At 38.7% G+C, this 16,166-nt stretch overlaps 1 protein-coding gene across 1 annotated transcript in view; it reads left to right on the top strand.

The window, feature by feature from the left end:
* BEND5 (BEN domain containing 5) overlaps window positions 1-16,166 on the top strand; it is a gene marked incomplete at its 5' end in the record, with an annotated part of 895,229 nt that overhangs the window by 670,585 nt on the left and 208,478 nt on the right. Inside the window, one exon of the mRNA XM_083359611.1 lies at window positions 8,467-8,556. Coding sequence (XP_083215737.1) covers window positions 8,467-8,556 — 90 coding nt within the window. The remainder of the gene's footprint in view (window positions 1-8,466; window positions 8,557-16,166) is intronic.

Raw genomic sequence — 16,166 nt, 5'->3', positions numbered from 1 at the left:
TATGCTTTCAGAGAGGTAAGTATACAACCTCTCATTGACAGTGTCTTTCTACCAATATATCCCATCCCTTAAATCAGCGGTGTCAAACTGCCGGCCTGTGGGCTGGACGCATCACCAGGAAACTATGCCCACCCCATTGCCGGCAATGGGAAAAAAGCTCTGATACGTCACGTGACATCACGTGATATCGCGAGTTTGACATGTCTGCCTTAAATAAATGATGGTTGAGAATCAAGCCCTTGGGCTTCAGCATGCATTTATTTTATAAATTTAGTGCTTGCTGGGTTAGATTATTTTTTCCCCATAGACAATTAAACTTGCCTTTGACTTTAATTAAAAGCTCTCCCCAGGCTGGCATTTTTTTGTAAAAAAAAAAAACCCCTCACAATTTGCTTTGTAGAAATATGCTTTCTTTTCTTTCAAGGTGTATCGTTTAATGTTTTTCATTTTCTGCCACCTTGTAGTTATATGTTTGTGCATAATAATGGACTCATCAGAATCTATATTTCATATTGAGTTTCTAATTAAGGCTTCTTGATATTTTGTGTTAAGAGTTGATGAGATGACTAAACTCTAAAGCAGGGGAAAAAATTCTTAGTAAAAGAAATTCAAATTTTATAGAATAATGTCCAATTAGTTAACCAAATCTTTGCCAATCTGTCCCCTTTCAGGTATGTTGGTCTGCATTTTCCAGCATCTGTTAACACAGATAATTCTCCTCATATCAATAAATTTGTGACTTCTACTTTGCGAAACCTACCAATAGAAATAAACAAAGTGGTGTGATGTGTAATGTTCCAACATTATACTGGTTAAATTGTATTGGCTTGTATTTTATCTTCAGGTTTATACTGTATCTGCTGGCGATGGTTTCATTTTAAATTGGGCTTCTGTTTAATCTGTTTATGTTTTGCTGATTATGTTTTTTAGAGTTGATAAGTGTGATTTTGTTTTGCTAAAACCCATAGGGTTGCAATAAAGTTTTAAATCATCACCATCATCACCATCATCTTTATCATCATCATGCTATAAGAACACAAGATGTTGGGAAGAAAAGCTTAGCTGGATTAAACCAAATATCCATCAGATCCAGATTTTGGTTCCCATTATAACACAATGGCTTAATGCCAGTTGCTTTCTCCCACTATTAGTGCTTAGAAATTGGTATTCAGTAATATACTGCCTTTGCATATGAATATTATGCAGATTAGCTAGCTGGGCACATTTTGAAAATGATCTGAATGGACAGCCTTGGACTTCCCCTGAGCAATGCTGCTTTCATTAAAATAGACTGACTTTTTGCAGGTTGCTAAAAAAAGATGCTGTTTTTTTAAGAGCTTTAGCTTTAACCAGTAGATTCCTTATAACCTTGATGCTTTTTTCCCCCCTGGCTCTTGCGGAAACCTAAAAGAAATCAGGTGACTTTAATGAATAGCAGAGAAGTGCAGGGCTGCAAAAGGCCCAAATAACGTCTTCCAAATCATGCAGCCTCTAATGGAGATATATACTGTAAAACAGTGAATTCTCTTCTACATGTGAATAAGCCCTGTGAGTGTAGTCCATAAAGCAGCATTTTCCTCTTGCTGTTAAGAGCAATGCAGCCATTTTTTTAAAAAAAGGTTTTTCCAGCTTTGACTGGTGCTTACAGTAGGTGGAAGAGGCTACTCTGTGTGCCCAGGGCCTCTGCCATTTATTGGCCACAGCAGGCTGAGATGCAAAATGTCTCATCAACACAAATTGTGGCAGCTCTTCAATCCCACTGCTCTTTGCTGGGACAAATTGCTGTTTGCTTCACATCTGAATGTATAGCCATCCTCTAATAACAAACTAAATTCTTTCTGTCATGAGCACACAATTTACATTAGCAACTGAAGACTGAAGAAACACATACCAAAAACAGTGAAGCCACTTACAAATATCAAGAAATTGGCATAACTTCATAGCTAAAATATTGATGATTCCAGATCTCCTTTGCGATTGAGTATCTAACAGCAAGAGTAGTTGCAATAAAAATGATACTATTGTACTAATACAACTTGTGTGTGTGTGTGTGATATTGAATTGTATGTCCTGAACCTCCTTTTGAGGCATCTTTCCTCCCTCATGTTTATATCACATATTATTTATAGGATATATACATTTGTGGGATATTGAGAATTGTTTCTAGCGTTCTGGCATTATCTGACAAATTTAACAAGATGATATATGCCTTTCAGGAGACATATTTGATGTCCCATTTATTCTTAGCATTGGCACTCTGAGGGGCACAGAGCTTTATCTGTACTTGTCTTATAAATAGAAATGGAGGGAAGGAGGCAAAAAGAGCAGCTGAAGGAAGGACCTGTCTACTAAACTTCATGCTACAGTGAGAATGCATGCAGGTGACATTAAATACCACTTTCTGCTCATTTAATTGTGCATTACTGTAATCTTGCCTTTCGGAATCAAATAACATGCCACTCATCTTCCTGTTTCCTATTCCATTTCGTGGAGCCTATATTAAAAAAAATGCAGATACCTATGGTTAATCTAAATGCAAAAGCCAGCTTGTGATGGGAAGGCATATACATAGAAGCCTTTCTGTGCTAGTTAATTCTCTCTCTCCTTGTAGGGCTATTGGGCTTGACAGTGTCAGAAAGCAGAGAGGCAGAAATGTTTGCTTCTAAGTCTTCCTGCTGATTAAAAACAAACAAATCTAGAGTGGGAGAGGAGAAAATCCTCTCGCTCAAAATTGCTTTGCCATTTTTGACTTTCTATATTTGATAACAACTCTCCTTCCCCCTCCCTTCCCCTCTCTCCTGTCTCTCTCTCTCTCCCCCCCCCCACACACAAACAAACAGACAAAAAAGCACAAAATATTGTTGGCCTTTTGCTTGACAAGAGCATTCCTTCTCCAGGTTATTAAGTTGAAAATGCAGTCAAGTATTAATGCTGAAATTGTTTGCACGATTTCCCTCCTCTGCACCAAGGACGTTCAGCTGGGGAGGGAGCAGAGGAGTTATAGACCATGTTAAAGGGAGGATGGGAGTAATGCAATGCCTAGAAATACAGATGCTCTTTCCTGGTTCCTGGATCAAAAACAGGTCAGTCGATTTTGACTGGAAAACTCAGGCTGCTGGTCCCAAGCTACTTAACGTACCATCATAGTTTATCACACTACATACTCTTGGGAAATGTTAGATAATGCAAATCCACAAAAGGAAGGAAACACAGTGAAACAAAGAAATCATATGCCTGCTCTGTGATCGGCATTGTCACAATGATATGTGAGATACATTCAAAATGTTGATGTAATTCCTATGCGTATAATGCACATCTAAGATACCCCCTAATCGATAAATTGCAGATGGCTACATATTTTTATAAACTCATTATGTTTTCCTATAATCCTCTCTTCTGGCCAACCATAAGAATAATTGAATAATTATGTACTGTATGTAGTTAGGAATGAGGCAACAGTTTTGCTAATTTCTTATTACCCTATTTTGAAAATGTTGCTTTACATTAAAGTGATTTTTGCAAATGAAAGCTAAAAGCTAAGCAAAAGCTCCAGTCTGTTTTTTCCTAAAGATGATTATTGCATTCTCTATGTTTTACTATTTGTTACCTGCCTGCATAAACATTTGCCTGTATTAGAGCCACAAATATTTTATTTTTATTAGCCCAAACTTTTATCATCTCATGAAGACGCAAGGGTGCAATAAAATTAGCATGCAAATGCAATGCCCAATTTTCATTCCTCCCCTCCCCTCCCCGAGGTCAGCACAACTGAAAGGAACGAAAATCAATTGTCTGTTAGGTCAGCTTCATACACACCAAGAGCTCAAATTAGTTCATTGTAATGACTCTTCTAATTTTCAGGCTGCCAACTTAATATGAAATGGTAGAAAGTAGCCTAACTTTCCATCAGTTCAGCAACAAACAGAAGCCACCACAGAGATTCAAAATGAATGCCTGTTCTAAGACAGCAAATGATGTGGCACAGAATAAATGCAGAATTAGTATAATGTGGTTGGGCATATAGTAATATTGTTGTTGTGGCTCAGTGGGTTAGGACGCTGAGCTTGTCGATCGGAAGGTCGGCAGTTTGGCGGGTCGAATCCCGAGTGCCGCGTAACAGAGTGAGCGCCTGTTACTCGTCCCAGCTTCTGCCAACCTAGCAGTTCGAAAGCACGTAAAAATGCAAGTAGAAAAATAGGGACCACTATGGTGGGAAGGTAACAGCGTTCCGTGCGCCTTTGGCGTCTAGTCATGCCGGCCACATGACCACGGAGATGTCCTCGGACAAGCGCTGGCTCTTCGGCTTTGAAACGGAGATGAGCACCGGCCCCTAGAGTCGAAAACAACTAGCACGCATGTGCGGGGGAAACTTTACCTTTACTTTTTAGGAAACTCCATTATTATCTTTCGGTTACCATTCTGTATGATATTTGCAATAGTGGTGAATATCTGTAGCTCAGATGTAGGATGATTTAGATTTAGATTTTATTAGATTTATATACCGCCCTTTCCCGAAGGACTCAGGGCGGTTTACAGGGCATTTTAAAATCACATCAATATAAAATAAAAGTTAAAAGAGAATTGAAAGATTAAATTATCCCTGAAAATAAAACCCCAGTTAAAATTCTCAGCCTGAGTCAGAGAGCTCAAAGAGCCAAGACTTTAGGTCCCGGCGGAATGAGCGTAGATCAGAGGCAGTCCTGAGCTCCATGGGCAGCTGGTTCCAGAGGGCAGGTGCACCCACAGAAAAGGCCCTCTCCCTGGGTGTTATCCGCAATCTTTTACCGGCGGCACCCTGAGGGTAATGAGGGTGAAGGTTCATTCTCTGACCTTGTGGGTTGGTTTCCGAACATTTCCACCCCCCCCAAAAAAAACCCACCAGCCACACTACCACCTGCCACATTCATGAAACCTGACACTCCACAAGCAATTACATCAACAGACACATTGATCTGCAACCAGCCTACGAAACCCTCAGAATCCACATCAATCGTCCAGCTAACCAGAGACAGCACCATACTTCAACCAACCCATGCAAGCCCCACTCCCCTCCCCAGAAGTTCACCTCCCAATGATCCTGGCCTGAGGTAATCTCCCCATCACAAGACCCATCACCAGCCTCTGACTGAGGACTCATCACAGGACCCTCACTTGACACACCCATACCTGAAGCCCTTATAAATAGAAGACCACTGGTGCAGACATCCCCTAAAAGCCACTGAAGATGTTACCTTGCCTGGTAATGAAACATTCAGAAATCACCATTCAAGCTTGGGAAACGAACCTTTGTCCTCACTGTCTTTTACCGGTCTACTATAGAGAGCATCCTCTCGTATGGTATTGTGGTCTGGTATGCTGGTCTGACAGCCGTGGACAGGAAAGTATTACAGAGGGTGGTGAGTACAGCACAAGACATTTTGGGCTGTTCCCTGACACCACTGGATGACATCACCAGGGCTCATTGCCTTGGAAGAGTGAGGAAAATTCTCAGGGACGACTCACACCCTGGATGGTATCTCTTTACTCTCCTACCATCGGGTAGGAGATATAGGAGTATAGCCAGCCGCACCAACAGGCTGAAAAACACCTTTTATCCATGGGCTATTAGGCTTTTGAACGAGAAATAACTTGTGTGAATTTTATGCAGAATTGACTTGGGAGGCCGGTGTGTGGTGTAGTTGGTTCACATGGTGTAGTAAGATGGAGGTTTTGTTGTCACTGTGTGTTGGGGGTGGGAGCACAAAGGGAGGCTCAGCTAATCTCAATGTATACATAGTTGTACTTTGACAATAAAGATTTATTATTATTATTTATTATTATTATTATGATGTCCTAGCTCCCCAAAATACATTAAGTGATTCTTCCTGTTCTTCCTGTTTCCAACTTTTAAAGAAAGATCATAACTCAATTTTTTTTTCTGGCAGCTGGACAACCTGATCTTCTCAGGGGACTGTTAGACAGAGTAGTTTGTGTTATGTATTGGGCTTAAGGGAACACTGTGAGTGCTGGCATAACAGATACCACCAGGTGGCGCTGAACTGAAACTGTTGTGGCTGCGATCAGTTTTCGGCGGGAAACAGAGGTTCACCCTGATTGGTTGGATGTGTACCTGGCCAGGTATATAAAGGGCGCAGGTAACCCCTATTCCCCAGTACAGTCCCTTCACCTAATAAAGAGCTGCTATGCTGTACTGATTGTCTCGGCGTCCTTTCTGCTCTCCAGAACCCACTACGCAACAGTTTGAGTACCAATTGGTTATTGATGTGCTGTGTTTCTTATTAGCGAAGTGGATGGTGATGGTGCATAATTTTCCCTTTCCTCCTTCCTTCTCCCCCGAATCCTTCCATGGTTTAAAAATAATCCTGTACAGTCCACTTATCACATTTCTTATCTTTCTTTCTAGCTATTGTCCCCCAAATAGGAAGGATTTGTTATCTAACTCTCAAGTAAATAAAAAAACGAGTTCTTTCCCAATGTGACTGCAACAGTAAACACAAGACTAAATATTGTATCTTTTATTTTTCCCCTGAATGGCATTTCTTGATAACAGTATTTTTGTTGTTCTTTACCTTGTTGTTCCAGGAAGATCTGGATTTGTTGATCCTGGCATGCGGGCCAATTAGTTATTAAATTAAATCAGTTAAAACTTACTGAATAGCTTTATGCTACAGGAAAAAAGGGCACTTGAAATTAAAGTTTTTCAAAGCAGGTGCAGGGATTTAAGGCCTTGAGTTTTAAAGGGTTACAATCAGGACAATCCAAAAAATCACAACCTCATGGATAAACACAGTTTCGTTGACTAACTGAGTTAGAACACCCCCAAAAGCTGGAAACTGCTAGTCAGAAGGTGAACACAAAAGGTGGGCACTGTTGTTGTTAGAGAAATATGATCCATTAGGGTTTCTTATCTATTAGCACAGCTGACTCCTGGCTCCTTCTGTTCTTCAGGGAAGGTTACTGCCTTTCCTCTGCTTGTGTCTGGCTGATCTTCCGAGGAAAGGAATTTCTGTTTTTCTAGCCACCAACTAATGAAGGTCAATCTGGGGCCATAAGTAATGTTCTTTTATTACAATTATGCACCCTCCGTTCAATCAGACCTTCTCTTCATTTAAAGGTAGCATACAAGATTAAAACAACCAGTGAAGATATGTTTGTTTCTTTTATACAAGAAGGATTGATTGTGATGAAAACTTTTAAAAATTAAAATTTATTTAAATACTTAAAGTTTGAAAACTGGGGAAAGAATTCAAAAATTATTACAATGAGCTAATCAGAATTTGTACCAGAGACAAATTCCTTGTGTGTCTAATTAAAGGTAGAGGTAAAGGTTTCCCCGCACATGCGTGCTAGTTGTTTCCGACTCTAGGGGCCGGTGCTCATCTCTGTTTCAAAGCCGAAGAGCCAGCTTTTGTCCGAGGACGTCTCCGTGGTCATGTGGCTGGCATGACTAGACGCCAAAGGTGCACGGAACGCTGTTACCTTCCCACCGTAGTCGTCCTTATTTTTCTACTTGCATTTTTATGTGCTTTCGAACTGCTAGGTTGGCAGAAGCTGGGACAAGTAACAGGCACTCACTCTGTTCGAATCCCGAGTGTGTCTAATTACACTTGGCTAAATAAAGTATTCTATTAATTCTGTTAATTAAATCCACATCACTTCTTAAAGCAGCTAAACCTCTTGGTAATTGTTGGTATATGTTTGGTATATGGCATATGTTTGTGTACGTGTACTAGTGTATGCAGCTGATGAGTGTTTTTTCAAAAATACCCTGTTGTGTGTTCACCAGTATTAGAGATTTGTTGGAACTAAGGACTGAATTTTTATTTCCATGGATCCAATGACATATTCGTTTTTTTTAAAGTTTAAAAAAAGACCAAATGTCGCAGAACTTGATTTTTTTTCTTTCTCCCTTCTCACAATTTCCCCCCCCAAACTTTAATAAGCCTCTTTTGTAAATCCAATGTAGGAAAAATTATCAAATCACTAGTTGGTTGGGTAATTCGGGGGTTGAAGCCCACCAGTCTTAAAGTTGCCAAGTTTGGACACCCCTGGCCTAAACCAGTAATGGATAATGTCTTGTTATGGGCTATTTATTTCCCATAAAGCTTCTTATCTGGCTTGCCAAAGACATTTCCCCCTTGAAATTCTATATCTTGGTTCTATGGATCAACAGTTTTCTAAAGTCCTTGAATTTCTCTAGGAAGAAAAGCTTAGTCTTAGTCAAGAAAAACTGTCTTAGTCGAGAGGTTTTGCCTCAAAAGAGCAGTTGTTGAAGTCTTGCTTATCCTTCAACTTTCTCATTGGAAAAAACAAGAAACAAGGCAACAAAACAAAGGCACTCAGGAACTGCCCCACCTCTCAACTTCCACAGATCCTTTATTTAAGGTCAAATAAATATAGGAAAAGGAATGTCAATTTCATGGTGTTTTTTTTTAAAAAAATAAAAACTCTTTCTTTCTTCAACAGCAAATCTTCGTCCCGGAGTAGAACAGAAAGTGGTGTTCATTACAGCCCGGGTCCATCCAGGGGAAACACCATCATCTCTTGTATGCCAAGGTGAATAGTTTCATATATAAGAATTTGAATGAAATTCAAGAACAGAAGCTTCTTATCTCTGTGTGGAACCTGTCTCTAGTCATTGCACTTATTAGCCTCCGCTACTTAAAACTGCATGCTTGATAGTTTTCATTTAAATTATAAATGGGGTTGATTTGGAACTACACCATCTTTCTGCCACTTTGTGGCCATCAGGATTAGCCCTAGAAAAAATTCCAGTCTGAAATTTTGGAATTTCTGCTTCTAGTTAACGTGCATGACTGTAATCTAGATAAATCTATGGTTGAGATCAATATAAGAGACTTTCTAGTTAGGGAGTCCAAATGTTGCTATAAAACAAACCTTATTCAGTAGACTAGTATTAGCATGTGGAAGGAAACTGGATTTAAACTGAGTTTAATAACATATCATCGAATAAGTATTTTTGATAAAATACTCCTTCAGTAATGAGTTTGCTGACAAAACAAACCCTGCAACTGATAAGACTGCTACAATTGGAATGCATTCCTATATAAGATTATATGAAATGGCTCATACCTTACACTGCCATTATAAGAACTGTTAGTTGGGATACTTGAATAAATGTTCCATTTAGAAGTTGGTTTGTCTCTTAAGTATCATAGAAGGGAAATATAGATAATTATGTTTACCCTGATGTGGGAATTATTGTGGAATGGCAGGACAAAGTTATGCTGAATGGGGAGGAAATAATAAAGTATTAAATAAAATGGCTGAGAGTAGTCATGGTTGTTTTGCATTGTTTTAAACTAAAGCATTAAATTCTTACACGACAGAGATGAGCTTGGAGAAGTGTATTAGAAACTTGCTTGTCAGCAGCAATACTGCATGCTTGACTTGTTCATGAATGGAAGGACTGGAAAATGGTGGATTTCCATCTACAATGAACCATTGGACTTACTGTCTCTTGAGGATTTGCTATTTGTGTGTCATTAGTATTCTAAAGACTGATGAAGAATCAGAGTAAATCCACACCTTTCTCATGAAAGTTAACAGAAGCACAAAACGAATAGATATATTTTCATAGAATTCTGGTAGCATATATCCAAACTGAAATCCAATTACATATAACTTTCTACTTAATTTTGCAGCAAAGGTGTAAGTTTAGGGTATATAATGATATGTACAGTATTTTGATGAATCTATTGAGTCCTAGAAAATAGTTTAGAAAAGCACATAGATTTAAGTGCTGTTGGAAGCTCTGTTCTTAAAACTTTGTTTCTGAGCCTAGATCACTTATTTTAGCTGAACCATACACAGTATGGCACCATGAAAAAAGTGTTAACACACCTGTCTAGTAGTAACCTCTGTTACGAATTACTGTGTATTGAACAGCTTTTTGTTCTCACAATGATAAATCTAATCTGTATAGGATGCCCTAAATAGGACTGAGTTCAATAATGTCTGTCAGAGGTATTAAGAGATATCTCATACTGAGGACAATATATAACCATCATGATTAACAGGTGCTTCCTAGCTAATAGAGAAAGAACCTGTGGCTCAGGAAGTTAAAGCAACTGCCTAATATATAATCAGCCCAGGTTCGAATCTCAGATAAAAAAGGGTATGACTGACTGATGAGAACATAAGAAGTTTGAAATGATCATTTCAGCCTCCCTAAAAATTTTAAAAGTGTCTGTGTTAGAAGCTGTAACTCCAGTTGAATATACATGTTCATACTAAACCATAATAAGGTTTGAGTGGTTCTAGCTTAGTATTTTCTTTCTGCCTAGCCATTAATGTAAAACTAAACCCAGAATATTTTAATTATCCAATAATCTGTAATTAAAACACAGTCTATAACATACCCTTAATCTCTTAATCATTCATAGTTTCATTGGATGATTCCAGATTCTATTATGAGAGAGGGATAAATATTTTATGAGTGCATTGAGACCTCTGAGTAAGCATGCATGGGAGTGCGTAGTTAATTGTGAGTCTTAAGAGACTCCATTTTTGTGAATCAAATGTTCACACTGCAGGTTTTGGGGGGAGAAAAACAATGTGTTGTATGACTGCACCTAAAACATGCCTAGAAAATAAAGTCCTTTGTTGTGGTGGTAGTTTTGTTTTGTTTTGTTTTGATAGGACCACTTCTGTTTGACCTATAGCAATGACTGTTACAATCATTTGCGTGATGGTCAAATATTTGTAGTTTTTTAATAAAATAAAACAGTTCTGGTAAGCAGCTCAGATGTGCCTGTATTCTGATAGTTGACACCTGGTTAGAAGTACTATTTGTTGTAGTCTGCTGTTATTGCTTACTGTATCAGTGACATTAATTGAAGTAGTTCCTGCAATAAAGTTGGAAAGTAATGTCTTCTTCCTTTTAAATTCTTTAAATCTTGGACTTATTTTTTACTTATGTTACATGAGAGAAAAAAATAACCAAGCAAGAATAAGTGAAGGATCTGATTGTATAGCAAAGCTCGGCTATCCTTCGCTATTTTTAAAAATTATTATTAAATTTGCCACCCATCTCACAGTTCAGGGAGACTCTGAGCATAGTCTTAAGTGATTCTATCTGCTTGCATTTTAGTAAAATGAACATGATATTTCAACTTTTTAATTGAAACTTCCTTGGGAATTTCACTGAACTGTTGAATCAACTACCCAGTGGCATCATTTTAGCTATTTCTTCTGAAAGAAATATCACCTTTACACTTTAATTTTCTGCTGTAGTTTATTTTGTGAAGCTATTATATTCACCTTTTTATAACTTTAGGACCCCTTTTTGACATCCAGATGGATTTGTTGATGGTAGTGAGGAAATAAAATATAGTATACCTGGATGATTATAGCTCACTTTCAGCTAATCATAATCTAACTTAAAGCAAGCATCAGTTCAGATGAGCAAGAGAAAAGCAAAACAGACAGCTTGGACTCTCATATCATAAAGAAATAGAATCCCAAAGGGGTTCTGGGGTAGCTTTTCATTACACTTTTGGACAACATTAAGTTAAATCAAGTGGCGTGAAATGAAAATTTATTTTTTGCTAAACAGCATGTGTGGTTTATGTATTTTTAGCACATATCCTCATTCCATCTAGTTGAGAAAAATACCTGAAACTAAGTTTCAATCCACCTGGAGAATGGACAATATCTTCTAACAGATCATTCTTTCTTAACCCAATATTCTCCACATGCCATTTTCTATACTGCCTGAGAATTATGGGAGTTGATGTCCAAGTTATCTGAAGAACATCAGGTTAAAGAAGTGACATTTGATGAATCTTACATTTTGTAACTTCAGCTTCTATCTCATATGAGTTTTCACTGAAGTGCAAGGGAATAAAATGCTTTGTGTCTATTTATACTTCCTACCGTAGTATAGCTTCTTATAAAAAGATGGTTTTCCAGATCACCTTTTAGACATTTTTTAGAAACAGATAAGAAAATCATATTCCCAGAAATATAAATAAAAACTTATTATCGTTCTCTGTTCTAATCCCAAAGTCTCTCAGGACAGCTTCAGAAACTGATCCCAGGAGACAAACCTACATTGCAAATCCCACAGAGCAATCTCATTCTCAGGAGCAAACTGGCATAAAAGCACCACCATTCCCAATTTCCCTTCTCATCCCCCCCCATAAAAAATCAGATCCTCGCTCTAGTGGGATATATTCTAGCTTGCATGTTGCAAGTCCCATACTAGGCAAAAAGGAAAGAACACCGGGGCCAGTTAGCTGTCTCAATTTTATTTTAACCCCCAATTGACTAATTCATACTTTTCTGTTGATTGATGGCCTTGAATCATATCACAATTTTAGGAGGTCATTTGTCTCTCTCTCAACTTATCTCTATTCTTTCCCCTGTTTTTTTCCCTCTATTCTGTTCTCTACCTGTCTTGCTTGTTCAGGCAGAAGTCTTCATGAACCAGAATTTTTTCTTCTTCTCCCCATTTAAATTAGTCTTTAGGAATCACTTTGGGTTTGGGTTTGGCATAATACTGCACATTTGCTAAGTTACATGCCACTGATTGTCCCAACAAAACTCCCTCTTCATCTTAGCTGTTCATCAATAAAATACCTCTTTTGATGGAGCTGCCTAAATGCACACATTGCACTAAATCATGTTGAAGTCTGTTTAGTTTAGCACTGAGTGTTGTATGTAGCCATCCAGTTCTGGTTTATTGCATAAATCTTAGTTAACAAACAATATAGAGTGCAATATGTCAGGTCAGTTTATACCAATCACAGTGGCTCTGCATTCTAAGGTATTGGTACTACAATATACAATGTGCAAATCCTAAAGCCCCTGGCTTGGTGGGACTGCAGTATAGTGTCTACTCTAAATGAAGACATCACAGCCTTTGAATTAATACCCAATTAAAGAGAAATTCAAGGAAAACTTTCCTGTCATTTGTTGCACCTAACCACAATCCCTCCCAAACCCTGCAGCAATGTGATCAGTCTGATCAAGAACTGCCATTCAATTTCCCACCTTCACGACTTTTAAGAAATGCCTCTTATCTGTGTTCAGCAGCAGGAATAGCATTGGGATTGAATAGTAAGTTCTAACACAGCCCAATAGTGACCTATCTATAAGCAAACCCTAGCAAATAGGTCACACAAAAGATGGCAAGAGGTGATAGGGTTTTGACGGGAGAGATTGGATTTAGATTTAATTTTTGAGAACTATTTCCATTTCTCTGGGGGATTACAAAGTCTCCTGTGGGGAAAAAGAAGTGAATTAATCATTCTTCTACCTGTGGGCTCTGCTGTAATCTTCAAATGATAGTATCTCCAGATTGGGATATGAAAGTAAATTGGGCTCGGTTCCCTCTGTGTAGCTCTTTGACCCCAAACACCCACAAAGATGCAGAAAGTGTGTTTTTGCTTTTATCCAGTGATACCACCACCAAGAGACCTTGCTTAAAGCAGCGTTAAAGATATTCAGAACCAAATCAATTTTATAAGCTTCTGCTTTTAGGTTGGCTTTTCTTTTTCTTTTTTCTCCCCACAGCAATATATATATTTTCTACAAATGACAGCCAGCTTTTTAGTATAACTTTCCCAGATAGTTGCACTATTTTTTAAAAAGAGATGTCTGGGATCTACCAAGCCATAACGTCCTGGAATCTCTCTGGGAGTAAGCATGTTAGATTACTGCAAGCCAGATTGGATAGTTCAAGTCTTGATGGACTGTTTGGAGAAAGTTGGTACTGAAATGATACGCAACTGGCCCTTTCTAATTCTGTGTTCAAACTTCCAGGAGCAGAAGTCTGGGCTTCATAATATAAGATTTCTCAGGCATTTCCTTGAAGCTCTAAGGGGATCAAAAGGCCCGTACTTGCATTGTACACAGGCCCTAATGCCCTATGATTGTATCTATGCCAGGGGTAGGCAACCTAGGCTCTTTTATGACTCGTGGACTTCAACTGCTGGCTCAGGAATTCTGGGAGTTGAAGTCTACAAGTCATTAAAGAGCCAAGGTTGCCTATCCTTGATCTATACTATACCTTAGTTCCAGGACCTTGTCTTGCTGAATAGAAACATCTGGAATGAATATTTGCTTAGATTTATTTGGGCAGAAACTTCTTTTGGACCTTGCCATTCAATAAACTTTTTTTTTTGACAACAGTGGTTTTTGGCCAAGGGAGTAAGGATCTCCTCACATTCACATCCCTGATAAATCAAGGACCACAGTCACAAGGTTATTGATATGGGAGTGTGGTGGAGAATTTAAAATATGTTAGGAAGCAGAACAACTCAGTTTAAAACCCTTATGCAATCAGGCCAATGTCTAAAACAGATTATCATAAAAGAGATTTATCTTTTTAAAATTAGAGAGTGATTTTATTATGTTAAAAAGGCATTGTGAATACATTTGTATGTCTAATATAACGAGAACAGATAGTAATATTCAAAACTGTTACTAGGTTGTGACTTACTTACCTCTCTACATTCCTTGGGCCAACCCTTGACTCAATCCTCCATATTCCTTGGGCCAATATTTGTTCTATTATTCAGTCATCATCCTAATTCCCTCCGCTGGCTTTCTGTGTTGCCTCTTAAAGTGATCACTATCTCCTATTCTGTAGAACGACTAGCTCTACTGAAAAATATTTGCAGTGATTATGGGTAATTCTTGCTAACAAATCCATGCTCAGGACAGCTTTTCTTTCAGCTGTCATGATTATAGGAATCATTTTTGGGAAGGAGCAGCTATATCCCCAGAACCTGCATGTTCCAGTCTTCACATTTATTCATACTGAATATCTATCTGAACAGTAAGTTATGCAGCCCTTTGTTGTTGTTTTTCTTCCTGAGGCCTCAGTGAGAGATTAGAAAAACTGCCTTCTTCTAGTCTAAACTACTTTTCTGGCCTCCAGAAAGAAAATAATTTTAACCTTCATGCTCAATTTAGTGCTCATTTGGTACCCTCTGCAGGACTTCTTAAGAGCATTTCAACTGATGCATAACTTTCAATGTTGTCATATAATAGTCTTCATTAATGTAATCACTCCTTGATTTGATAATTCCCCATATAGTATGGTAAAATGGAACAAGCTGGCTTGATGATATTGGTATTTTAGACAGTTGTTCTCCTCTGACAATATTTATTCTCCCCTTCAGTTGTTTTCTAGAGCCTCCTTGCAGCTCATGACAATCACAGTACTTTTCTTACTTTATCTATACTATACCTTAGTTCCAGGACCTTGTCTTGCTGAATAGAAACATCTGGAATGAATATTTGCTTAGATTTATTTGTTTCTTGCCTGTCTTGGCAGCGTTTGGCTGAATTGATTTTTTTGTTGTTGTTAGCTGCAAAGTCGTGTCCGACCCATCGTGACCCTATGGACAACCTTCCTCCAGGCCTTCCTGTCCTCTACCATCTTCTGGAGTCCATTTAAGCTCACGCCTACTGCTTCAGTGACTCCATCCAGCCACCTCATTCTCTGTCGTCCCCTTCTTCTATTGCCCTCAATCTTTCCCAGCATTAGGCTCTTCTCCAGTGAGTCCTTCCTTCTCATTAGGTGGCCCAAGTATTTGAGTTTTAGCTTCAGGATCTGGCCTTCTAAAGAGCAGTCAAGGTTGATCTCCTCTAAGACTGGCCGGTGTGATCGCCTTGCAGTCCAAGGCACTCGCAGGAGTCTTCTCCAGCACCACAGTTCAAAGGCCTCAATTCTTTGGCGCTTAGCCTTTTTTTTTTTTTATTGAAAAGTTTTAAAATACAATTTTCCTTTGAAAAACCCCCCTTCCCCCTCCCTCCTCCCCTCCCTACCTCCCCCCTATCTCCCCCCCTCCCCCTCTCCCTCCTCCCTCCCCTGCCTCCCCCCCCTCTACTTCCCCTCCTCCCCCCCTCCCCCCCCGACTTCCCAGAGCAAAATACAAGGTATATATCTAAAAAGCAATCATAAACAATCATATACTAACAATTATAAACTCTAAAATCCATCACTCTCTAGCTTATATAGTGTAAACCAATCCTTAACAATACTAAATATGTATAAAAAACTAAAATAAAAGAAAACTAGCATCATTCCCATCTATGTTCTTCCACAATTCACTATTACCTAGACATATTCTCACTTACACATCACAAGCAAGGCGCTTAGCCTTTTTTATGGTCCAACTTTCACTGCCATA

The sequence above is a fragment of the Vipera ursinii genome, assembly GCF_947247035.1.
Source record: "Vipera ursinii genome assembly, chromosome: 3".
NCBI lineage: Eukaryota > Metazoa > Chordata > Lepidosauria > Squamata > Viperidae > Vipera > Vipera ursinii.
Note: the sequence above shows the minus strand (reverse complement) of the source record. Positions and strands in the feature narration are given on the sequence as shown.